Source organism: Python bivittatus, unplaced genomic scaffold, assembly GCF_059951505.1.
Source record: "Python bivittatus isolate LINGU-HERP-01145 unplaced genomic scaffold, Pbiv_v1 ctg000020_np1212, whole genome shotgun sequence".
NCBI classification, from domain to species: Eukaryota; Metazoa; Chordata; class Lepidosauria; order Squamata; family Pythonidae; genus Python; species Python bivittatus.
In genome coordinates, this window is record NW_028277030.1 from 93,648,120 (window position 1) to 93,675,472 (window position 27,353).

The 27,353-nt window shown below is 38.2% G+C and overlaps 1 protein-coding gene across 1 annotated transcript in view; it reads right to left on the reverse strand.

Annotated features, from left to right (window-relative positions):
* Positions 1-27,353, reverse strand: part of SMYD3 (SET and MYND domain containing 3) — a 347,612-nt gene that overhangs the window by 21,625 nt on the left and 298,634 nt on the right. Inside the window, exons 9-10 of the mRNA XM_007422260.4 lie at positions 20,524-20,611; positions 17,604-17,778 (exon numbers count right to left, since the gene is read on the reverse strand). Coding sequence (XP_007422322.2) covers positions 17,604-17,778; positions 20,524-20,611 — 263 coding nt within the window. The remainder of the gene's footprint in view (positions 1-17,603; positions 17,779-20,523; positions 20,612-27,353) is intronic.

Below are 27,353 nucleotides of genomic sequence, written 5' to 3' on the forward strand. Positions count from 1 at the left end.
ACCACCCCCACGGTCATATGATCAAAATTTGGGCACTTGGCAGCATTTACGACTTCAGGGTGTGCTTCAACTTCCACCCCCCATCTCCCCCCATCTCTGCTCTTTTAGTCACCCTGCATTCCACCACCCCGCTGCCCTGTGCTCCGCCACCCTTGCTGCCCTCAGATGATCTTCGCCATCATTGGCCCTTCACAAGGCAGCTGCTGGCCGTCTGAGGCCTTGTTCCCAAGGCTGCATGTGGTCTTTCTGAAGTCATGTGCAGCCTTCCTGAGACTTGCACACCCTCCCACCCCCAGCAGCAGCCACCCCTGGCCCAGCTGTGCTTCAGTGGCACTGCAGCAGCTGCTTGCATGCCTTCCCACCCCTGACAGCAGCCACCCCTGGCCTGGCTGCACTTGCACCAGGCTGTAGCAGCCACTCACCCACCCACCAGCCTGCTTGAGAGCCACCTGGGACTTGCGACTTCCTGCTGGCTTCCACACTGACTTTGCTTGTTGGAAGCCAGCAGGAAGTTGTGAGGTCCTTGCTTAACGACCCATGATCCTTGCTTAATGACGGCAATGGGGACTGCCGGGATTGCCGTTGCTAAATGATGCAGTCACGTGACTTTGCGCTTTACAACTGCATCGCTTAGTGACAGAAATTCTGGTCCCAATTACGATCATTAATCAAGGACTATCTATATTTCTCCATGGCAAACTGCAGCTCAGGAACATTTCAGTTTTTTTTTTTCTTTTAAATATAAACTGCTTGTTTCAAGTCCTGCCACATTTCTATGATTTTGTTCTTCATTCATTATCTTGCATTTCGGGAGAGCGATGTCTTAAAGCATGACCCACTTGCACTTCAACTTCAGTTGATGGACAAATAGGCTGATCGTCTTCGGTAGAATTTTTGGATACAATTTTGCAAAGATATACAAAAATTTAAAAAATACAAAAATATTAAGAATGATGTTGGAAACTGGATCTGGATGCTTGTTTTAAAGGAGTTATCCCCACTTTACAAGTAGCTATACCTCTTTTTTAAAAAATAAAATGCATAGAACTACCACATATATTGTCAAAACACTGAAACATTATTTTTCATTTCTATATCTTCCCATCAATGTACATGAGCCTGTGCATGAATATAAAAAAAAATCAATGTGCAGTAACACGAATTAAATCAGTTTGAAAAAGAAGTATTTATGCCTATAATAAGAAACAGGTTTTCATGAGTTCTCTTTGGAAAGAATAATACATCCTATCTAAGCTGTACCAGTTGCTTATTTAGATCAGCAGAAATTCTGCTCTGCTTACACAGAATTACACTGACATGGAGCTACATTACAGACACATTCAGATGCAAAAGCAATTGAGATAGTAGAAGTTTGACTACCCATGGAGTAGACTCTCTTCCAAACACACTCCAGTAAGCTTGCAGCTCTTTCACTCTCTGATTTACAGCTGTGAGGCTACTGACCTAACAAGTTCAAAGTGGACAGTGTGCAAACATAAAGCAGCCTGTGAATGAAAAAACAGGAACAGGTCTCTCTGCAGAAGCCATTCTGTTCACTGAGGTATAAAGGAATGATGGGTTCACAAAGAGAGTGTTAATCTCCTGGCTTTGGGAGGAACAATCAAACCAGCAGAAGCACATCACGTCCTCCCATTTCATTTCATTTCATTAATGCCACAGCCATCCTATGCTAAAATCCAAAAACTGATGAAACTAAAAATGCTGTCTCCAGTTCATGCTATTTAAGGAATAAGCTCCATTGAACTCAGTGGGATTTATTAATAGTGCAATCTTACTAATGACTGACTGAATATATCAACATAGCTCAACAGAACACCTTCCCTTGCATTTTATTCTATGAATCTCTGTGCTAAAGCTCACAGAAATGGACAGACAGATCCCCGCACCAGCAGGAGCGAATGATTTCCCACTTACCCTGGCATGAAATCCTAGCCCCAGTTCAGCCACTTGTGTAAGAACCAGACAATCTTTTATATCCACAGCAAAACCAGTGGCATTAAATTTATCATGGTGGGCAGAATATAATCCCCCTTGTTGAGTATTAAATTATAAATTCTATTAATTACTAATGTCATATGAATTAGCTGTATGTTTATGTCACAGTAATTAAAGCTGAAATAAAAGTTGAAACTCTCAGACTTGTAGTTGTTTTCAGCTTTAAAAACTACAGACATACACACATGCAGAGTCAGTAATTCAATATTATTAATGCCTTTCACACATATGGATCAGATTATTATAGCTTGCTGAAATGCTTGCTTGTCTTGGAAAATTCTTAGAAATTATAACAGGTTCAAAATATGGCATTACTTGGAGCTGTCCACAGTAATTACATGATCCAAATTTAAAAGAGTTTTATTAGCTCAGAGCTAACAACCAAACCCAATTCAAAAAGTTTGCATTTCATTCATTGAAGATCTAAATTAGAGATTTAGAGATTGCTAAACATCAACCCCAACAGTTCTAGACAGGATGCTAAGAGTTGTAGTTGTATATGATTATTTTAGTTTGTGCTGTCCATTTGGTATGACGTTTTATCTGTTTTTATGGATTTTCCAGTTCTGTATGCTGCCCAGAGTCTTTTGGAGCTGGGTGGCTAATAAATTCAACTAAACAAATAAATAAATAGTTCAGGAAGATACTGACAGTAACAGATCTCTCATTTCTGCCCTAAATGATCAGCATTATGTATTCCTAATACAGCCTTCTGGGATTACAAAGAATGGAAGCCAGATTGCCATGACTACTCACAGATGAATAAATAAGATGGGAAGGTAAAATCTCCCGTAGTTTTTTTTTTTTTTTTTTCAGAAGTCTTGCTTTGATCTTTTCAACTTTTGGGATTGTTGGAGGGTAACCATTTTTTTCCAGTAACACAAAGACTTTGAAAAGAATTCCTGACTGAAGAAATTACCAGCATTCAATTATTACATAATAAACGAATCAGCTGCAGTCATTTGAGGGCTTACTGAATTTGACAAAAATTTCTACTGATCACCTGTTTGTTGGATTTTTAGGAAAAGATTCTGAGCAGCTTACAATATTTTAAATTTAAAAACACTGTTAAAAACATAGCTGCCCAGACAAGAGAGCAATAACATTCAACATTTATTCTGTTACATAGTGTTAGTCTGTCCTGATGAAACAACTGGAAAACATGTTGCAGCAAAGCTTTTTAGTATCACCTTTTTATTGCTTGTTGAAGTTTATTAGTTTACACGTTTCTTTTTAGTACTGATTTTGTTACTTAGCTTCAGAGTCAGAGGAAGAAAAGAAAACATCTTTTAAAAAATAAACGACTCTCTTCTCTTTGAAAAACAATGAAATATTATCTTATCAGATAATGCAAATGTCTAAAAATTATTTTTGTAACATTGGCACACGTGTTTATTAAAAGCGATTGTGAAAAGGCAAAATATATAGTGGGCAATATATAATGAAAGCTATTTTAGGAGAAGAACCATCTTAGTTTATGCTAGCAGAAAATCAGGAGTCTGGTAGCACCACTACAAAACAAAACTGGTTGTTTACAAAACCACCTACAGCTCCCAGCTCAGACCACTCAAAGCCATTATTAATAGGCTACAGCCCATACTGGACAACGATACTGCACTTTCTTAGGCACCGGGTGAGAGGCCCATGCTTGTATAAAGACAACCACCCAACCTGAAGCAGAGTCTCACTAGCGAAAGAAATAACGAAACAATTGTGCTAATATGAGAACCAGGCCAAGCAAACCCAGATGTCTACTTTGCCCCCACATGTATACCAACAGCATTATCACAAGCTGCAACTACTTCACAAGCAAGTTTAGAAGAGCCTTCTCATGCTCTTCCTCCAATGTGATATATGCCATCTTCTGCCAGCAATGCCCCTATGGATCCTACAGAGGACAAACTGACCTGACTTTGTACAAAAGAATTAATGGACACAAAATAAGGGTAAAGTAATAACAGAGCAATTTAGCCTCCCAGGACACTCTGTTACAGATCTCAAAATAGCTGTTTTGGAACAAAGAAACTTTACCAGCACAACTGAGTGAAAGACGGTTCAACTCACATCCATCAAAAGGTTTGAGGTTGTCTCAGAAGGTCTCAACACACACAACTGGTTTTTAACATGGTACTTGTAATAACCACCCTGGTTTCCTCTCCTCTCCTCTCCTCTCCTCTCCTCTCCTCTCCTCTCCTCTCCTCTCCTCTCCTCTCTCCTCTCCTCTCCTCTCCCCCCTCCCCTCCCCTCTCCCTTCCCTTCCTTTCCTCTCCTTTCCTTTCCCTCCCCGCCGCCTCATTCCATTTTAAATCTTGTATCTTGTAACTCCATGCATTTGATGAAGTGAACTGTAATTCACAAAAGCTTATGCCTTTTAATAAAATGTGTCAGAAAGGATCAACCAGTCTCCTTCTGATCATGAGAGCTGATTTTCCCAGAGTTTTAGATAAGGCTATGTATACAATAAGGAAGTCACAAAGCCTGGGAGTACCAGGTCTGGCCGTGGAACTACTTACCTTTAGTTTCATATGGGATGGATGAGTCACCAAGCACTAGGGCCATGAAAAAAAGAACAGTGCTGGAGCAAACATTGCCTTTTAGGCACCATAGTCTTGTATTTTTTTAAGGTAGCATTGTACATAAAAGTTTCCATACGGTATATATCTTTAGCCAATGTTTACATATGTTGGTATAGTTATGGATGTTACTTGTGGGGCCCCTGTGGCTTACAAAAAGCAAAATTAAATGTAAAGAAGAGAAATGGTTCTCCTGGGAGCATGCTGCTGGCTGCCTAGATTGAAGCAGGAGGGAAACCCAGAGCTATATGCTGTAGAACATGTTTATTAAATAAGATGTTTATACAATATTGGAAAACTATCAACTCAAAGCAGCAAAGAAAGGAACCTGACAAATGCAGAGATATTTTTCGAGTAAATCACATGCCATTAGGTCACCTGCTAATTGTTTGAAGATGATTGTCTAAATTGATGGAGGGGACCTATAGCCCTCCAGGTATTATTGAACAACTAACTCCCAGGATCCTACTCCCCAGTCATGCTAGATGGAAAGCCAGAGGTGTCCACAAAGAGAGACCCTTGGAAGGATGTAATCCAAAGGTCAGTAACTGTAGATGAGCTGAAACGTCAATTGTAGCTGTCATTCTCCCTGTAATCAGCAAAAAATGACTGCATTTACATAGCAGTAGATGTTTAATTATTCACCTTTTTGTTTCATCCAGCCAGTGTAACATTTTTTTCTAGCTTGTGCAGATAAGCAACTTTTTTTTTTCAAAAATCTATTTCTTTTCTTATCCCTAGAACATTTTCTTGACAGAATTACACTTCATTACCACAGTTAGATGGGGTGGGGGCTGGGGTTGTTTCTTTCTCTCTCTCTCTCTCTCTCTTTTATTTTTATTTTCTAAGTACAGGGTTTGGTAGGAAAGGGGCCACAGTTAACACTGGCTCAATGACTGAAGTGTCAAAATTATATTATAGATCAGTGAGCATCTGCTGTGGGTTGCTTTCCTGCTTCTGCGTGGTTGAAATATGCAAGACTGATGCATCGTATATTACAGAATATTGATTAGGTACATTTCTTGAATATACTGAATGTTTATTACATTTTATAATAATGAATACTGAATATTTAATGCAATATTTCTCTCCCACCTTTATTTAAAATTGTTTAAGTGGAATTCATATTCCACATTTCCTTCAGGGCTCAAGGCACTGTACATGATACTTCTTCTACCCCCTATTATCCCCACATCAGTCCACTAATGAGGGTAAAAGAGATCATGATGGATGCAAAATTACCATTTTTCAGTAAACTCCATTCAGGCAATCTGAACCTGAAACTCCCTAGGCCTAGTCCAATACCACAACTAATATACCACAGTGATATACTGTAGTACCTAATATGTTTAAGTACACTGAATTATTTATTAAATTTATGTAGCCACCCATTTCCTGAATGTGGCTCTTATTGTAAAATCTGAAGGAGATGAGATGTGGACCAGCAGTTCCCAGGCTAGAGAGGACTGTTATCTAAACAGGCCCCACATGCCCAAGACCCCAAAGCAAACTGTCAAGTATCCATTGCCTTGGAAAGCAACTTAAGAGTTTAAAGGCTGGAGCACAGAGTGAGCAATCAGCTATTGTGTTAAGGCTTCATTCTTGCTTGCAATACAGATGCTATATTAGCCAAGATGTGTCTGGGATTCTACTGCCAACCTAGCCAACAGGTGAATTAAAGGTTAAGTGTCTTATGATCTGTAATTTACTTCTGAGCCAAGTTATTAAGTCTGACACTGATGGGATGTGGAACAACACACCATTTAAAGCATATTCAAATGCATATAGAAGCTTCCACCTTTCTTCCATACATTTTATTCTTTCCAATCCAAAGGGATGTTGGAAAGAACTTATGTAAAGGGGCTCAGGACTCTGTCTGTCTGTCGCTGAAGAGAATAAAACCACATTTGCTTTTGGGGAGAAGCTGGCAAAACAAAGACTGAGTTTGAAAATGGGTCAGCTCAAATCCAAGGGCTTTCGAGAAAGGCATTCCAAATCAAGTTCCCCAGCGCATCTCTATGGGAGACACTGGTGACTATTTCATTCTAAGCACACAACCCCTCTGCTCCTGGCCAAATGTCCCAGACCAGAGCGTATTCAGCCCACCTGCTGCTTCCCACTATACACCTACACACAAACACATGGCCACTGCTGGTAAAAGGGTTGAAAAAATCCAGAAGCCATGCTCTGCATGCTTCCCCTACCTCGTTTGTATCTGTCAGTATCAGCACTCTAGGGGATAGGAATGCAAGAATGTCTAGGACGGTCTGTAACACTCCTGATCCTTTTAGATGGTTCAAGACTCACAGTCCTCCAATTCCCCCCCCCCCAAACATTCTCCACCTCTGCTCTTGTCTTTTCTACGGAAGCTGCTCTTCTGAGTTCCCTCAGCTAAATTATTTTGTTCTTGTCTTATTTTCTACTCTTGGTATGCTTTGATCTTGGGATATCCTGATTTATCTGCCACCTTTGTTCCCTCCTAACTCCTTGCAATGCTCGTCTCCTGCTGTGCCTTTGCCCATTTTTCTTTTTTGGTCACTGTCTTGCCATCTGAATCCGTGCCAGCCTAGCTGTTTGCTGCCACCCATTCTTGCCAATTCACTTCAGTGCCTTTCCTCTTCCTCCCCCCCCGTACTTTTTACCCACATTCCCCCGTGCTTTATTTCCCACTCCTCCTGCCAATTTGAGCTTTTCTTGGAATGATCCATTCTTTCAAATATTTTATCCCAAAAGAAAGCAAAAACTGCAGCATTTTTTAAATCAGTAGATGAAGCTTTGCACTGAGCTGTTCAACAATGGGACAGACTTCCTTTGGAGGGGGTGGATTCCCTATTGTGGGAGGTATTTAAACTGGATGGCAATCCTTATGTTCCATCGTTTTATGGAAAATAAAACTGCAGGGTTTTAGAAAACATTGTTATTACCCCCAAAAGGAATAAACTAAAATTAAAATAACACAATATTGCAATAAAATAAATAAAAAATAAATGCTAATACCTATTAAAAAGTGACCCCAGCTTCACTCCCTGTGGAGTGCAGCCCTAACCATGCTCTGTAAAACCTGGCACAGCACAGAGTTATGCGCTGCTGCTATGGGTTAGTATATCACCTGACCTAGGTCTCCTTTTCACATTCTGAAATACCTGAACAATTAGCCTATTCGGATTAAAACAGAGAGCAAGAGAAAGAGAACATGGTGTTCAGAAGGCAAGGAACAGGTCTATTAAAAATGAAGTCTTGATGAGAGACTGACAAATGAGAAGCTGTGACTAGTTTTACAAGTATTGGGTGGCTACAATGTATGTTTTAATTTTATACATTCATATGAGATTGAGGCCTCCAAACTCTATTCTATTACTTTGATTTGTTTACCACAACACAGAAGTCCTTTCACATTGTCCTCCCTAGTTATTGCTCTTCAACTATGAGACTGAAGCAGAATTACAAAGGAGTTTCCCATACTGTCATGGATATTACCCTTTTTTTCACTGGAGATCCCTCCTGGACATGACATAACTGTGTAGGAAGAATTTAAACTAGGCAATCATTTAAAAAAACAACAACTTTCATTTCCATAATTGTTATACAAAATTAACTAATTGTAGTGAATTAGATATAGTTTATTCATTTATTGAAGACGATTCTCCCCAATTAGTTTGTGGAAAATTTAAAATAAAAGATCTGATTTACCTGAACTCCCAATAACATTTATCAAGGTCTTTCTTTCTTTCCCCAACAAATCATGCAACCAAAGAAGGTGGCATGAATTTCCTTCACTTGTTTACTTAAAAGTTGTTTTCATTGTTTTCAATAACTTCCACTTCAATATTGCATTGTTGGTAGAATGGCATGTATGTGAGAGAGAAGATATTGCAACCCCTTTGGATGAAAGAACAGTGGGTACCAAATGACCTTGACTTTGCTTAATTCAGCTGGTCAGTCTCTAGTTCTTTTCCAAATTAAAACAATAAGGCTAGTCAATGTTTGCAAAACTGACAAGTTGCATTTATGTTTCACCTCCTCTGGTTTCTGGGATGCAAATTAGTTTTAACAAACAGGTTGCTCCACTTCTACATGTTCCTTTCCCAAAGCAATCACTTTAACTGACCAGTTTGTCAAGTTTTTTCAGGAAGATGTTTCCTTTGCTCTTTCAGCATTTGTAATTTTAAGAACGTAAGAGCATTTCTGTTGGATCAGGCCAATGGCCCATCTAGTCCAGCACTCTTATGTCACACAGTAAGGAACCAAATCCATTTAGGAAGCTCACAAAGTTGTGGGCTCCTTAGCAGGTGGCTTTTAAGGAATGCTGCCTGTGAGTTCAGACATTAAAAAATAGCAATTGAAACTAATGAGCTTTTATTGGTCCCAATTCTCTTTCCATTTAGTTTTAATGGATGTTCTAACATTCTGAGAGAGGGAGATCCACCTTTTTCCAAACTATGCATGATTTCATATATCTATGTCATGTGTCCCTTTAACCCCCTTGCTTCAAGCTAAAAATCAATTGATAGTGTAGGCTTTCCTCATTCAGTATAGGAACTGTTTTAGCCCTTTCATCATTTTACTGTTCCCTTTGCCTGTTTTTGCATTTTTCCACCTCTACAAGTACTGTTCATCATATGTGGTTCTACCATAGATTTAATTTAGGTCAATGCATTATTGGTAGTTTTTTTCAATTCCTTTCTTAATGATTCTTGGCATGGAATTTGCTTTATGTGGAAGTACACTGGCCATTTTGATGGCCATTCATATAGTTCAGAGAGATTATTTTGGAATGCTTTGCTCTTGAAGAACCTTTTAGGATTTTAGCATCCTCATATGATTAGTACTATTAGCAAATTTTACCACTTCACTGCTTACTCTTAATTTTAGATTGTTTGTAGCAAACTGACAAATACTGATACCAACATTGATCTATGGGGACTCCACCCTAGACATCTTTTTGATTTGAAAAATGTCAGTTTATTTTAGCTGTCTCTTTTCTGTTCTTTAGCCACTTGCTAGTCCATCAGAATGCATGTTCTCTTATTTTATGTCTGCTAAGTTTGCTAAAGAGTACTTTTGAGGAGCATTTTTGAGAGATTTATCAAAGGCTTTTTGAAAGTCTACATCAGTGTTGTCCAACCTTGGCCACTTTAAGATGAGTGGACTTCAACTCCCAAAATTCCCCAGCCAGCATTCCACTCATCTTAAAGTGGCCAAAATTCCCCAGCCAGCATTCCACTCATCTTAAAGTGGCCAAGGTTGGACAAGACTGGTCTACATGAACACTCTCTATTGGATCACCTCCTTATACATCTGCTGCATTCTCAAAAAGCAAGATGTACACACTTTACTGTTTTTCTCTTTAATGATCTTTTTATTACTTTATTTAAAGCTAACTGACCTAGTTTTTGCTGTGTCACACACAAGGCCATAATTTGATGTTCATGTTTTGTGCAAGTCTCATAACATGTCAACATAGAATCAATTCCATCTTAAAGCCTCATCTTTCTAAAACAGGATTTCATAAGCACTCTGTGCTTTAGAACTGATTTTTATCTCAAGAAAGGGAAGAAAATATTTTATAAGAAAACAATTATTACAGCCTTGCTTAAGCACACAAACTAATCCTTTTCTAGAATTATAGTTACTTTGGCTTTGTTTTGGATTCACAGTTGTGTGTTCATGTTTAAGCACATACAAAGAAAGTTTCAGCTAATGAAAGAGATGTACACTAAATACTTTGATGAATCAGTCTCCTTACAGCTTCCATCTGCTCCTAAATGCTTCCCAGAAAATATACTCTGTGTCACCCTTTTGCATATTTCCACTGCCCTATCCTAAACACACTTAGGCTGCTGACAGATTAATGCTTAGTTCACTTGAGGTATACATTCTTTGGTTCTTACACATGTTCTTATAAGGAAATGGAACTCAGTAACCACTTAATCACAAGTTTGGGCAATGTTATTGTACAGAAACAATGCCTTAACTTCGCTTTGGTATCAGATGAAGGTATCTTTGTATAAAATGTAACTGTCACCAGTGTTGCCATGATCCCATGAAACTGAGCCCCCTTTGTAAATCTGATATAAATAAGGTCTGCTGAAGATTTGCCAGTGGACTGCTAATGGTCCAAACAAGCGAGGAGGGAATAAACCTGGAAATTCACAAAATACATGGCTTGAGGTCTACTTTATTTTTATTCCAATCACTTGTTTTAAAAGGATGATAACACACTAAGCATCAACACTTAAACACAGTGAGATGGAATCTCACCCTCCAAGTTTCAGCACTTCTTCTCACAATGAGAGCATTGTTAAGAAAGATGGGGTACTGGGACATGCCGCTCTTATCATTTCTGGGCAATTTTCAAGAACTGACCCAAGGAAGTTGACTTCAAAAACCCACCGATTACCAAGGAAGATAGACATATATCTTTCGGATTGTTTACAGATATCACACGTTATTTACTACATCATCACTAACAATTAACATAGAACTACAAAAAGGAAGTGAGCAAGTATGCCAATCGGCATAATCTCAGTGGACTTCCTTTCTGTGGGTCTTAGGCTCTTCTGTAAGTGCAACACTGAACTTTTAGGAACATCATTCACTTTAATGGGATATGCCAATCGCACTGAGGTAATTATTGGTTTTCAACCTATATCGAACAAATTGAAAGTTTTCAGCTATGTAGGTGGAGAACCAGAGGGTAATACTTGTTTGCCTTTACAACCATTTATAGCAACTCTTCTCTTCTTGGTATCTGTCCAAACCTGGGAGTGCTACCTAGAAGGCAGGCATGCCACAGAGAGAATATGCAGACCAGTTGTTCAGAATCCAGACAGGGGAGAGATAAGCAGAAGGTTATGTTGGCAGGATATTATCTTCTTAAGAGATACCACATGCTTTCCATCCTGAAACACAAATTGGACAGTACTGCCCTGCAGTTTAAAAACTGACTGAAAAAAACAGACGCATCTAGAGAAAGAGAGTGGGCAGCCATGGTCTTTTATAAAATGACCTAAATATGACCTGGGATTTGAGAGGCTCAGGCTTTATGCAGTGAAACCCTGGGGTAAAGTAGGACACAACAGTGTCCTGTTTTGTCCACAATCTGTTTTATTCTCCATTTTAGAGTTGATTTTTATTCCATTGATCAGATATATCAGATATATGTATCTGATATAGTGAGATATCCTGCTATCAGAAGAGTTTATTACTATTAAGAGTACAACTGATTTCTCTACTTATTGGCAACCAGACTTTAAACAAGTTGGACTCCCCAAATATTCTGGGACCTCTTCTGTATGAGGTAAAAACAAACAGGAGATGTTCTCCATTTTAGAGTTGATTTTTATTCCATTGATCAGATATATCAGATATATGTATCAGATATAGTGAGATATCCTGCTATCAGAAGAGTTTATTACTATTAAGAGTACAACTGATTTCTCTACTTATTGGCAACCAGACTTTTAGACAAGTTGGACTCCCCAAATATTCTGGGACCTCTCCTGTATGAGGTAAAAACAAACAGGAGATGAAGTGATGAAAAGGCTTCTGCATTGGCTTCAACAATGAACATTTCAAGAATTATTTCTCATAATTATGGCTTTGTTCACAAATGGGAGAAAGAACAAAGAGAACTACAGAATTAAATGATGGGTAGCGCACCAATTTCCATTCACAATAGAAACTACCATCTACTGCTGTACGGTATCATTTATTCCAGCTGACAGCAGATAACGGAGGAGTATTTTCCACCCCAACTATTCTACACAAGATCTTTTTAGCTGGAGATGTCAGGGACTGAAAATGGGATTTTAAATATGTGCTTAAAATTTGGCTCTGGCACTGATCTATAAAAAGATCAGTGCCTTCTAGGATAGTAACACATCCATTCTTCATTTAGCTCAGTTCAAAATCTGCTTTGATGGAATTAAAACATTTTCCCCATAAGAGGTATTTTTGACACATAGTTTCCATTCCCATAACTTGTGAAATTCTACAGTTTCTTCTCTCTCTAGTCACCAAGAGTCTGGTGCTCATTCTTGCATTTAATGACTTGTGGATTTTCTCTGCAGACTATAAATAAGGAAGACGTTCTGCAAATCTCAAGCAAGAACAGTAACTTTCTCTTTCATTTACAATTAGAAACTATTTCCTTTGCCTTTTATTTTTTAGTTTTTGCAACAGATTTAATTGATGTGAAACTTTTCCATGTGACCAAAATACCACTTAATATCTTCTACTAAATTGCCCCATAAAGCTTCTCACTTCCCTGTCACGATGCCTGGACGCCTGATTTAAACTAATCCCACAAATTGTACTAAGATTTATTTCTGCACAGGCAGACATAGTTATCATGACAAATATACGGATTCTAATATGATACTCATTTAAGAATAAGGGTTTTCCATTCCTTTTAGTAAGTTGAAAGATTTATATGACCTAAAGAGAAACCAGAGTAATAAAGGCTTGCACTGTTGTTGATGCCTTCTATAAATTTTATTTATAATAAATAAAAATAATAAATAAATAAATAAAATTATTTTAAATAAAGCTACATTTGTTTGTATTATATTTTCCCAAGTCTTTTGCTTCTCTTTTAGGTTTGCATTGTGTCATCATTTGATCACACAAATATCCAGCCTCTGTGCCATCTAGGATCATGGCATCTGGACCCATTAACTCCTGGCAAATAGAAGGGGTAGAAATGGAAGCAGTAACAGACTTCATTTATTTGGGCTCCAAGATCACCGCAGATGGAGACTGCAGCCATGAAATTAAAAGACACTTGCTCCTTGGGAGGAAAGCTATGGCAAACCTAGACAGCATATTAAAAAGCAGAGACATCACCTTGCCGACAAAGATCCGCATAATCAAAGCTATGGTTTTTCCAGCAGTAATATATGGCTGTGAGAGCTGGACCATAAAGAAGGCTGAGCGCCGAAGAATTGATGCCTTTGAACTGTGGTGCTGGAGAAGATTCTTAAGAGTCCCCTGGACTGCTAGGAAGTCAAACCAGTAGATCTTAAAGGAAATCAACCCTGACTGCTCATTGGAAGGATTGATAATGAGGCTCAAGCTCAGATACTTTGGTCACCTAATGCGAAGAGAGGACCCTTTGGAAAAGACCCTGATGCTGGGAAAGATTGAAGGCAAAAGGAGAAGAGGACGGCAGAGGATGAGATGGTTAGATAGCATCACTGAAGCAATGGGCATGAAACCGAGCAAAATCAGGGAGGCAGTGAAGGACAGGAAGGCCTGGTGCAATATGGTTCATGGGGTCACGAAGAATCGGACACCACTTAATGACTGAACAACAACCACCAGCACATTGAATTGCACCTGGAAGTGCACTGGTACTTGTAAAAATACCTTAAACCACATGCAGGTTTTTCTGGGTTCATGCGACAGATGCAGAAGCCAAGCACGTAAGCCCAGGAAAACAAAAACAAAAACACTTAACAGCTAGTATATGTATGCCCACATAAACCTCAAAATAAGAAGATAAATGCCATGGACTTTGCTGCTGTCAGCCACAGTATGGAGGATTCTGTGTAATCAGAATCAGATCAGGTTAATTGTGTAAAACCTGCTCTTGTTCACATTCCTAATCATGAGTTGAGTTCCCAATAATTCCCATACAGTGGCAAAATTTCTGAGAGTGCAACATTATTTATTTCCTCTAGATTAAAAGAGATATTCTTGCAGGCTTGGATTGACTATGTTAGATTATGGGTAACAGCCAAAATATAAGAGGACCTCATAATAAACAGAACACAAGGAACTTTGTAAGGAAAAAGATCTCATTCAATTTCCACTACTCATGATTGGCCACTATCATTGTGGTAGAAACCAATGCAGTTAAATTCTAAGTGGATTTCTAAATTCTACAGGGTTTCCTTTAAGCATGCTTCATGCAAGTGGAATTCTAGGTTTTGAACTACTACAAAGAACTCTCTTAATTTTCAGGACCAAGTTATATTGATAATCAATTTGCCAGTACGCTGCAGCGTGAATCTACACCACAAAGTCCATCATTACATTTATCTGAGAGATAGCTTAGCATGGCCTTTAAATAAATACTGAAAGCCTAGTAATGTCTCCAATGAAAACATAAGTTCAGAAACTGCACTTAGCACGCTATAGTGGAAATGCACCCCACTGATCATTTAATGGAAATACTCACAGTAAATACAATCCCTGAAGTTAAAATGGTTTTAGACCAATTCTTTAAACCCCTTTAAAGGAGGCCATACCACCTCCGATTTGTATGGATGGTTTGTTTTTCAGGTTATTCCCTGCAGGTAACAATATGAGTATTTCTTCCCCCCAAGAACTGAGAAAAGGAAAGTAGATAGCTGTAATGGAACTGTAGAAGCAGTCATGCAGTAGATTGATTCAACTGGAGAAATTCAATGCAGCCCGACAGATTCCCTAGGATTTGGTATCCTGCTGCTTCAGGCGCAACTTCTTGTAATGAGAAACAGAAGACTTTTTGTCAGGACCGTCAAAGCTTTTTACTTGAAGGTAAACCCCCCCCCTCAAATAACAAGACTTCAGGCTGAAAATGTCTCTCCTCAGGAAATGCTTTTGCACATGGAAAGACTAAGAATCCCAATTCAAGGTGCAAGAGAGGTCAAAAGCCTTTGCAAGCCAGTAACATTCAGTGAAGAACGTACAATTGTGACATGTATCTCTACTGTGGGGGAACAATAGGAAGAGAGACAACAACTTGGCTGTAATAAATAGTTTGGACAGTATGTCACAGAAGGAAAGAAAGTAAAATGATTTGGTTAACTTATAATTGTTTTCTGCTGCAACTCTTTTGTACCCATGTAGTATTTCTGGCCAATTTTTGAAGGTTACAGAAGCATAGCTGAATAAGTATAGTAAATTAAGGAAGTAAATTAAAACAGGAAGGTCATTTTCAGTGAGTAAGATTAGAGAAATTCATGGAGAAAAAGACTATCAATAGCTCAAGATGTCTAGAGACAACGCATCTCTAAGTTGAGATGTCTGAGGCAATTCCACCGGGAGCATTCCTCTGCTGCTTGGGATCCTCCACTGGAACCTAATTATTGGCAAATGTGGAAACAGAATGTTGGACTTCATAGGCTTCTGCCTAGCAGGGCAGTTACATTATTATCACCAATTTTGTAGAAAAGCAAGGATTGCTTAAAATAACAACAATGAAAATATGGGATATACATTTTATGGATATTTAAATAATAAAGTGCCTTTCAACAAAATGACTGTGAAGGCCAATATTTTGAAATTAGGCAATTACTAATATCTTGGTTAATTGTACACTGCAGTTTTGTTCACATCTTCAAGAACAAATTAGACAATGTTTCATTTTTAATAATTAAGTGCCTAAGGGGCAATTTTGTCCCCATTTTGCCATCGACCCACTGTTTGCCTTGAAGTAAATAAGTATCTTCAGTTCAGCATTTCACCTCTTAGATGAAAACTGGGCAATCTTCATCTGTCTAGGGGGGAGAGATTTTTATATCATTGCTCATCACTACAGTAATAATCACCTGAAATTAAATTTAAAGATAATACAAATAATTACCGCCCAGAGTCACTTTTTGTGAGATGGGCGGTATCTAAATTCGAAATATAAATAAATAAATTATAGTACATTTATACAATTTTGAAGTGATTGTCTAGAACTTGAATATTCAATAAACTATGGGTCTCTAATAAAATAAAATAAAATAAAATAAAATAAAATAAAATAAAATAAAATAAAATTTGAAAGCACCTGACTGAGATCAATGGATAATTGTACAGCAATTAAAATTCTGTCTGCTACTGTGAAATGCTCCTTTATTATACCCAAACCCCACTGAATGGTATGAAGTGCCTGTTTTTCTTTAAGTAAATAGATAAAAAGACATACAATACCACCAGTAGTATTCGAAGATATTATTACTGAGGCTGCCCATTATTATTATTTTTTAAAAAACTCTATTGCTGTGACCAAAAGCAAAGAAACAGAGAGGGAAAGAACGCCAAGTTGCAGATTCTCTTTGATCACCCTGCTCTTTTGCCCTTGCAGCTATACCATATACAACGGCTCCCTCTGTCAAAGGAAGAAGCTTTCTTTTATTCAAACTCTGAGAATGAAAACTAGCTAGTCACAGGTTAAAATCAGGGAGTACCAAAAGGAAGTAAAGGACTCACCGAAGGCACAATGCTAGTCTCTAAACAGGTACCTGGGAGGTGTTTGAAAAGTACATAGGGACCTAACACAAAAGATTCCAGAACTTTCCAAGGAAACGTACATCATAAAAATTATGACCGGTCTTCCCGATATACTTCAAGTATGGTGAAATTTAGTCCCAGGAAAAGCTGAAAAGGTGATTGTTCAATCATTTTTAATTGTGCTTTGCAATTTGTCCACAAAAGAAATTGTCCAGTTGGAAAGTTGGATGTGCCAATGAGAAAGAGATATCACTTTTTTATTGATCAGGCAATTTTAGATTAGAGAATGATGAGCAAGTGGAAACCACTTGCAAATAGCTTCATTATTTCCCCTCTTTATCAGAATGGTAATTCCTATCCTATGTGTATGTTAAGAGCCAGGGAAAATGGCAATTCCTTAAGACTGGTGTACATTTGCATATAAATCAACACATGTAGCTGAAGAGCTGAATGGATAGGAAAAAAGGCTACAGAGCAGTGTAAAACGATGTTGTGATGATCAAGGAACTTGGGGGGCGGTGGGGGGGAGAGGGAAGAAATTGGTTTTCTTATTCTGCATAACCTAATTGTCTATAAATATAAAACAGTTTCTTTTACCCTACACCTGTAAAATAATTTATTCTCTATTTTTTAGAACAAAAAGGGTGTCTGTACAAATTGCCTTGGTATATCTGCAAAGTTGTTTCTATGGTAAGAACAACCATCTCTCTTTCTTATATCAACCCAACACAGAAGAGATGTGTTGTGTCCCACCATCTTGGGTGGAAACGGGCCCTTGTAATAAATCACAATAACTCTAGCTCTCACCTGTAGGGTTCCAAAGTTCTGTTACCATAATGCAAAGCTTCCTCCAAAAGGCCAAGGTTTATGCAGGCATCCATAGCGAGGTCAAGTAATTTTAGCTGATAGATGTTGGTGTCTGGGAGACGAGAGGTGTTGCTTTTCAGTAGTGTCTGGCAGGACAACAAAACTTGCTCCCACTCTGACATTTATTTGTGTTAAGGATTAACCCATGTCAGAAGTATCAATCAAAAGGCAAAACATTAAGTTAAAACATTGCAGTTTTCTATTCTAGAAAACCCTCTTCCATAGAAGGCTCCATTTTTACCAGTAAAACATGGAAGCAAACTACATGAATATGAATGGTGATCATATGAAACTAAAACTAATTTGTGCTATAATTAATTTTCTTTTAAGCATTATTTTCTTAAAATAAGTGATATATTTCTAGTAACCTATTTCTGGTTTAATGTCTCAACAGAATTAAAACAGCTTGCAAATTATATTCTTCAGCATATAAAAATATAGGCTTGTTGGGCTGTAAATTAACAATCACCAATCCAGTTAGTTTAGAATATTAAATGGCTAGTGGTTAAAGAATTTTTTTTAATGAAATTGAAGATACCAGTTCACAAATAACTTATTTCTTCATTCAATTTATAGGCTGCCCATTGCCATGTGATCCTAGGCAGTTAACACCTAGCTAAAAACATCAACAATGTAACCAAAACAGCAATTAAAATATAGTGCATCAGAGGCAGTTCATGCCTCTATAAACTAATAAACCCTATAGTTAACTAACCACATAAAACACTTAAACAGGTTCACCTAACCACCTGGCCCAATGCCTGGGGAAAGACATAGGTCTGTAACGCCATTAGGAAAGGCAAGCAGGATTGGGGCCATTTGGATCTTGGGATACGCTGTGCCAAGGGCAGGCACAGCAACAGAGAAGGCAGGTCTCCTGGGTCCCATAAGATGACGCTCTTTAATGGAAGGGACCTAGAGCATGCCAACCTTGTCAAATCTTGTGGGATGGGCAGAAGTAACTGGAGACAGACTATCTTGCAAATTACCCAGTCCTGCACCATAAGGGGTTTTACAGGCGATAACCAGTTCCTTAAATTGCATCTGGAAGTCCAATGAGAGTGAATGCAGCTTGTGGAGTTGAGGTATTACATGGGTAAACTTAGACATACCCGTAACTACTCATGCTGCTGCATTATGGGCCAGCTACAACTTCTGAGTGGTCTTCAGGTACAGCCCCACGTAGAGCACATTGCAATAGTCTAAATGGGAGGTGTCCAAAGCATGAGTGATGGTAAATAGGATTTCCTGGTCTAGGAACAGGCACAATGAATCTGCACCAAAATTGTGCACCAGTTCTGTGGAGTGCTACTCCATTCAGAGCCAAAGATGGTAAGTGCCCAGCTCCAGGAGGTTCCAGAACCTATAGCCACTTAGTCGTGCCAGGTCTCACCTGAGTCTATTCTTCCCCAACCAAACCCCTACAGCCTCTAAACACAGAGAAAGCAACTTAAATGGCATTATTTGATCAGCCAGGGGTGGAGATATATAATTTGTTATAATTTGCCTACTGATAACAAATTATACATCTCCACTCCAAGCCTATCAAGACATCCTCATGCAGCAGCCTCATGCAGATGTTAAATAGGAGCATGGAGATAGTAGAACCTTATACATTAGGAGTTTAGGCTGTGTCTCTCCCTTCCACCCACACTAACTGGAACCAACATGGAGGAAGCAAAACTACCACAACACCGTGCTTTCCACTCCCAACCTCCTAAATTGGTCCAGAATCAATCGTACCATGATCAGTCGTATCAAAAGCCACTGAGAGATAAAAGGGAGCCAGGATGGATGTACCCCCACCATCCCAGTCCCTCCAGAGATTCCAGAGTTATCAACAATTGCAATCAATGCCATATCAGTACTATAACAAGGCCTGAACTCTGAAAAGAGTCCTGATATTCTGCTTCCTCCAGGGCCCTCTGAAGTTGTAGCCTGACCACTTTCCTAACCTTCCCCAAAAGGGGAATTCAACTAAAGGCCATAATGCGTATGGGAAGGTGGAGACAGGACAAAAATTGTCCAATAACGTTAGGTCCAAGGATGGTTTCTTGAGGAAGGGGCAGGCTACCACAGCCTTAAGCACACTGACATGATGGCATTAATGGAAAGGTTTGATTCCCTGCCCCATACACATTATGGCCTTTAGTTGAATTCCTGTCCCAAAGAAGGAGGACAGTGGCATGGTAAGTTGAAGAAAGAGGTTGCAGTAAACAGTGTGATGAAAAAGAAGAATTTTTGAGAGAAACCAGTCTAAAGAAAAACAGAGCACAACACGTGATGGGACTGGAGAGAAGTGATGAAGAGCCAGAAAAATCTTAGTTATTAAAGACAGCAAAATACTGTAGATGTCTAATCTTGATTTACAAGTATTTTACATTAAAAATGGAATGAAATACGGTTTACTACTTCAATAGTAAAATCTCACTAAACAGTAAGTTAGTATTGGATTGCAACTTAGAAGGCCAAAAGATTAACACTCTTAAGTATGTATGTATACACATATGTGTGTATTTTCTTTTGGCTTATCTAACTACATTAAGACTTAAATATTTATAGTGTCTGTCATTTTGTTCTGCAAGGTCAAAGCAGAAAAAGGGAACTGCTCCTCCAGAAACTTAAAGATACAAATGCTGAGGAAAAAAATAAAGGACAAAAGAGTTTTTTATAACAGAGAACACATTTTGATTTGATTTGCCTTCTCTGTTTCTTTTTCTTTAAATATGGTTTTATTTGAAAAATACAGAATACATTTTATAGGGAGGAAGAGTATGAGTTTAATAAATACAAGGAAGCAAGTTGACCTTTATATCCTCCTGATCTGAATGGAAATGTATTTACTGTGGACCAAGGATACCTTCGCATGACTTTGGTGCTCCTATTGTATTTATAACTTCTTTGGCTTCTTTCCAAGCTTGCTCATCACCTGCCAACATGTCAGCATCCTGCTTTGACAGAAACAAAAACAAGAAACAAAGCATCTGATTAAAAAAGAGAGAGAAACTAATAGTCCTCTCATGAAGGTTAGGTAATACTGAGTACCAGAATGTTCCATTAAGGCTGAAGCTGAAAAAGTCAAGTTTTCAATGCTTCAACCCAAGAACATTCTAAGAATAATCCATATCCAATGTTAATAATAAAACCGGCATTGGATTTCATATATTTGCATTATATGCTTAAATAATGAGGAAGGGGTGGATTTTCTTGAGCCAAAAATATAATATCCACCCTTAGAAGAGCTTATAATCTACATTTTGAGAGGTAAAAAAGAAAACAGAGTTGAAGTAAAAGAAATAGAAAAGAATTTGATAAAATGGGATGAAGCTGAGAAAACTTATGTTAATGTCTTTCATCTTTCCAAAGAAAGACATTAACATAAGTTTTCTCAGCTTCATCCTATTTTATGGCTTCACAGAGACGTGGGGTTTTGAGAAGGGCTTTGGATGAATAGGAGTGCTCAAGGAAAATGAATAGTCATAGGACTGAAAAATTGGCAAAAAGAGCAGTTATACACTGAGATAGACCAGAGAAACACCAATGGGTAGGAGAAACTAGGAGAGACTTAAAGACAAAGATGATACTTCAGATATTGAAATAAACAGGTACACAATAAAGGCAAAATACCCCAACTAATGTATACTTGTTCTATATTGTAAATGCATAACACCTCTGAAATGCCATTAATATTAGCCACTATCAAGAGAGGCAAGCAGTAAAAAAAAAAATCTTACTAAAACCAAAGGAGAAAGTTCTGCGACAAAGCCCAGCTTTGTCTGCTTTAGCAGGGAATTTTAACTTGCTCTGCTTGTCAGCAGAAAATAATAATCAACAAATGCTCATCACGTGAGGTATACAGCAGATAAAATTCTAAAAAATATCTTCGCTGCCACTACCATCATTTAAACAAAGGAGCTTAGGGATGGCAAACCAATTTTCATATCAATTATCATCCCAAGAGTACAAAAGTTAAGAGGTTTTAATCTGCATTTTACACACAGTGAGGTTAATGATCATGCATCCCAAAAAGGAGGAAATATGTACCTGGAGCTCATATTAATTCCATGTGTAGTTTTACGGTGCTGCCTACCAAACGGATGGAAAGGAGGTGAATTCTTATACTATCTCATCAGATGATTGCGTTAAATGGCTTCTGCCATCTCTGGCGTCAATGATATTATATGTAAGGAATTACAAAGAAAGTAGTGTTCCTTCTGAAATTTGCAAATGTAATTGCCATAACATCAACTATCTGATCGCAATATGTTCACCTGGAAATAATTTTGTACAGAATGAAAGCTGCTGCAAGTAAAGGTCAGTAGCAGAACAATAAAGTTCACGTTGCAGTACTTATGTCAGTTATGCTAATCATACAGATCCAGATGTATTAAGTTTTGCATATAAAGGGAATGAGTCAAGTCTGGCCATGATCTAACTGTGCTGTCGTCAAAGGGCACAACATTAGTTACATAGGACTTGATTTAATATATCTTTATGTGATCCACAAAATGTAAGTAATTACAGTATTATAGTATCACCAAGTAAGGCTTCTCATGGAAACATAAGACAAGAAATGTATTTTTTTTGCTTCAGATTCTACCTCCAGAAATAGCCCCCTGTTAAAATACAACTTTGGTTTTAGTAACGAAGGCTGGGAGTAAATACCAGAGACATGAGACCAAATTCTGAGAAGACATGTAGGAATATACTGTAATTGAAAGACTACAAAACAACATCTGCATGGAGCAAGATCATTTTTTTTGATCAATCAACAAAGGGGACTCTGGCCTAAAGTGGACATATCATACAAAGTGATATGGCTCTATCATCAGATTATTTACAGTCTATCTGAGGACAATAGTGCTACCATAGTTGGGTTGTAAAAAGTAAGTGGGCGCTAAGTGGGAGCAAAGAGATACAGGGTTTTTTTTTTACAATTCTTTGTTGTCATCTAAATCTGGTAGCCCCTAAACAGTGGCAAGAATCTCAATTAACTATTTCTGACAATGCAATTAACTTTATGGGTTGTTCATAGAACTTGTGCAGGTGAAACAGCTGTACCTGCTGTCCCCCTCCCTAAATTCCCTGTATCCTGCCTGTCACTTCCCCAACTTGCTCATTTTCAGCCAAATAATTGGAGGGGAATTGTGAATACCAACTTTCTGTGTGACTGGGAAGCATGTGGAGAGGTTTGCTTCCTTCCACTGTCTCTCTCTGATGTTTTAAACACAATTATATTTTGAGGCAATATTCTTGTGAGACTGCCAGAAATTTACAAAATGAGTAAACTTCTCAGGAACTCTTTGTCCATTCATACAATCTGGAGTGGGGCGAGGGATGTTAAGGGGAAATATAGCTGCTCTTTCCTTAGACAGAAGTAAAAAACCTCTGCAAACCAGGTCCCATCAGGTGCAGAGAAAATGATTGTTTATGCCAAATATTATCTTTTCGTCTTTAATAGTGGAGTCAGAGAAATTATCTTCTTAGAACATATGAATGGTAGTGTAAACTACCTTTTCAATTATGAAACATATATTAATATGTGATGTTTGCATTCTTACCAAATGGGGGAAAAGTCCCTCTACTGCCATTCACACATACATATGTTCATCTTTATTTTAAAGCTTTAAGCGTTATTTCTATTTCTCTATGTACATGGTTGATTTAGGCAACATGACTTCTCTGCCACTAGACATAGAAAGGCCTTGTGTAATGGCCAGAAGGAATCAAGCACAGAAATGAATGCAGATCCCCACCCCCACCCCGCCCGGTCTATATCTTGCAAGGCCCTGGGCAAACCAGGGTGCTTTACCAATCACCACTGCTAATAAGGTTATTGATTTGCTTGTTTGTTAGATTTATATCCTGTCTTTCTTCCAAGACCTCAAGTTAGCTTCTACAAGGGTCACTTACATTTGATTTCCTCAACAGCAACCCTTGAGGTAGATTGGGCTGGGAGAAAGTGACTTGGTACGAACATCAACCAGTGAGTTTCCTATGGCTAAGGATGGACTTAAACCTGAGTGTCCTCAGTCCTAGCCCAAAACTAACCATTACACCACACTTTACCTCCTAATTCAAGTACCTGAGATAGCCTTTTCTTCCTGGTAGTCCCACTAGGTTTTCCAAAGTGGATCACGTTATTCAGAAAAAAATAAAAACTAAAATATACTGTAGCTTGTGAGATTGTCAAGAAAAAATAAAACATCATAATATGTCTGCATAACTGAGTTTCTCTGTACCATTAATCAGTTATAGCCTTTGTTGTTCTTATCACAACAGAGTAACATGGCTCCTCCTCTATAGTGAATTTGCTGAGGCAAGCATGGTGAAAGGCTGGAGGTCTCAAATCTCTTCTCCCAGAATCACCCTGAGGATTCATGCCCTAGTCCCACCTCCTGCTGTTGGCAAGTTCCTTGATAGTTTCTGCTGCTACCACCTATCCTCTAGGGGTGCCTCATCTAGCATTCTTCCCTAACCCTAATATGTGAGATAGGACTCTCAAAGTCCATGCTGCCTTTCTGGCGACTGAAAAGTCAAAATGCAAAAGTTGAAATAGTTTCTATAGTGCTACCTCCTCGCCATATAGTATACAGGTATGGTAACCAGGATTTACACTTTCTTTTCCCACCCTGGGAAATAAATGTATCCCACAGGAGATAAACAAAATCAAACTTTAGTAAAAAAAAGAAAGAAAGAAAGAAAAACAAGAAAAAAAAAAAGAAAAGAAAAACAAAAAGTAACATGTAAAAAATACTTTAACTTTAAACATGAAATTGCAGACATCTAATGTGGAAGAAGATAAATTACAGAACCACCCAGATCACAGCCATTTACAAATTAGTTGAAAAAAAATAAAGAAGTAAATATCATACTCCAGAAAAAGCATGAGATTTTGTTGGTTTGCTATGAATGTAGTGTTCTCTGCCAGACAATCCACATCCCCACAATCTGCGAATTTCTGAGAAGGTACTGCAAAAGTTTCAAATTATTATTACAGATTACAACAAAATTCTAATGAGAAATGTGTATATTCATGAACATATCCTGAGATATGCATAAAAGCCAATATCAATGCTCAGTTCCATAACTTATAGAGAGATAAAAACATGAGATTCAGTATAGCTTAGTAAACAGAAATAGAAAAGCTAGTGCAAATTTCTGGCTATACATTTTACCTTTTTCTACAAAATTAGAAGACGGCTGAAGCAAATGTCCCTCTGCTTCAAATATCTGATTTCTCCAGCTTCTTAGGAGATTTCAATATGTTAATCAAAAGCTGTTGGCAAGATGGAAAACCCAGCTCTTTATCACCCTCTCTCCATGAACTTCTAACAAATTCTACCCAATGAACTTTTTCTATATCCAGCAGAGGAGGGGCTGGAATACTCTGGGTTGGTATGTAACAAAGAATTTATCTTGTTTGTGAAACTGGTACACGGGCTATATTCACAACATTCTCAAAATTGTTTCCAATAGTGATCAAGCAGATGTTTCTAGGATACTGTTTGACTTCACAGGAACTGCTATCCAGGAAGGTTCCATTCAGTTCATACAACTAATAGCCACCAATAGCCAATTATCAATAAATGTATCTGATCCCCTTTAAAAGCTATCCAACTCACAAGCTCTTAACAAACAGTGTGATAGTGAGATCCATAACTTTCATTACACGTTTTTCCTCATCTTTTCCTTTCCGCACCACAGACATTTTTATACACGTTTTCATACTGAACAATCAATAGGAGGGCTTCACTGACTTATTCTCCTTATTCAACTCATCCAGGTTCTTGACTCGCTATGTTGATTTGCTTTCAGTATGGGTCCTTCATTGGTGGGGTTACCTCATATTTAAAAAGCTGAATTTTCATGCAAGATACTTTTATTTTTTTTTAATCATGGTTGAACCCTTCTCATTTCTAAGTCTGAAAAAGCATGTTATTCAGCTGCTATGGAGCTGAGTAAATTATGTGCTCGAACAATGACAACTGATGGAAGAGGGCTGAACAATACGTGCTAATGAATATGCCATTCAAGGAAATTCAGGGCATAAAGCTCTGACCCATTTTATTACTGGTTAAATTTACAATCTACTATACCTATATGTAAGTTTCAGATTACAGGACTTTCAAAATAAGCCCAAAGATTGTAAATAAAGTAAAGCCTCCAATGAGTCAAGTTTAACTCCTGGTAACTTCATGGACATGTCCATGTAGTTTTCATGGCAACAAGATGGACCTGGTTTGCCACTGCTTTCTTCTGGATGATTTTCCAGTGTCCCAATCTAGATTGCAATCCTGGGACTTCCAGGTGGTGTCCTGTCCAATATTAATCAGTCCACCCTTGGTTAGCTTCCAAACCCAGACAAAATCTGTTGTCTCAGATGATTCCTCTCCCCATCATTAGTTTCATAGGTTGTAAGGTGGCATTTACAAAACCTTTGGCATTCATTTTCTCCAAGTACATAGCCTGAAATACACCACTGATTAGTTTTATGTTTGCCAAGATGTATGTACAATGCTCAGCAAAACAAATTCCTTTTCAGTTATTTGCTAAATCTGGATAAAAATAGCATTTAAGAATTATCTGTTTTTTTGAGTCTTTAACACAAACTGCATATAATATATGTCACAAATTCTGAACTACCACCGTAAGGGCTAACGCTACATGACCTTAAATATGAAAACTGAGATACCACAAAGTTAAATTATGTGACATTAATTCCACAGAGGCAGAAACAATAGAGATCTATTTACTCCCTGTCAATAAAAAATCTAATTGCTGCTGAGATTTTGCTGAAAGTAATAGGAAGATTAAAAACACAGAGGAGATGCACATGTGGGAATTGTTATCAGATATTAGAAAGTTATAGATACCACTTCTAGCCACTATGCATGGCAATTTAGGCAATTTCTACATTTGAAAGTGTTCCTTTTTTTCCAAAGAACAAAACCAAAATCAATTCCCTGATGTTTGTGTATTTATGTACTGTGCAAAAAGGCTGTGCAGTGCTTTGGATTCAAAGAGAAACAAGTCTCTGGAGCACCCAGAGGTGCTCATATAGCATCCCTTGGCAAGTCCTTAATGCAGCTTTGAATCTTTTCCCAGGATTGCACACTGCCCTCTACAGCAGTTGTATTTTATTTGGTAAATAGGAAAATATTTTTTGGTTTAGCTGATGCTATTTCAAACACCTTTTCCCCTAAAAAATTGACACAGTCCCACTATGCAATCTCAGGGTTCGAATACATGTTGCCGGTCATCCCTACCAAAGAATCATCGGTGTCTGTTTTAATGTTCAGTGTCTGGAGAATCTACCTGTAGATACTTATGAAAAATGGGGACAAAGATCAAACAAGCCAAGCTCTATGTACGACAAGGCAATACTGCTTATTCCATCTCGCCTCTCTCCCATTTTGTAGCTCAGCGGAGTCCCCCCAAAAGTGGCTACCAAATTATGCCTTTTAATATGAGAGAATGAGAGAATTCTTGGAGGGAATAGCCCCGCCAGGTGTTAGAAGGAGCGTGGGACAAGACGTGGAATATGGAAAGGTATTACATGATCCGGCACACCCATTATTTGGTCAAGTACCTCCTACAAAAAGATTGAAATCAAGGAGGAGATTTTTAGATTGCACCGAGGAGATTGCTACCACACCTCAAACAGAGCGATTAAAAAGTTGGAAATCC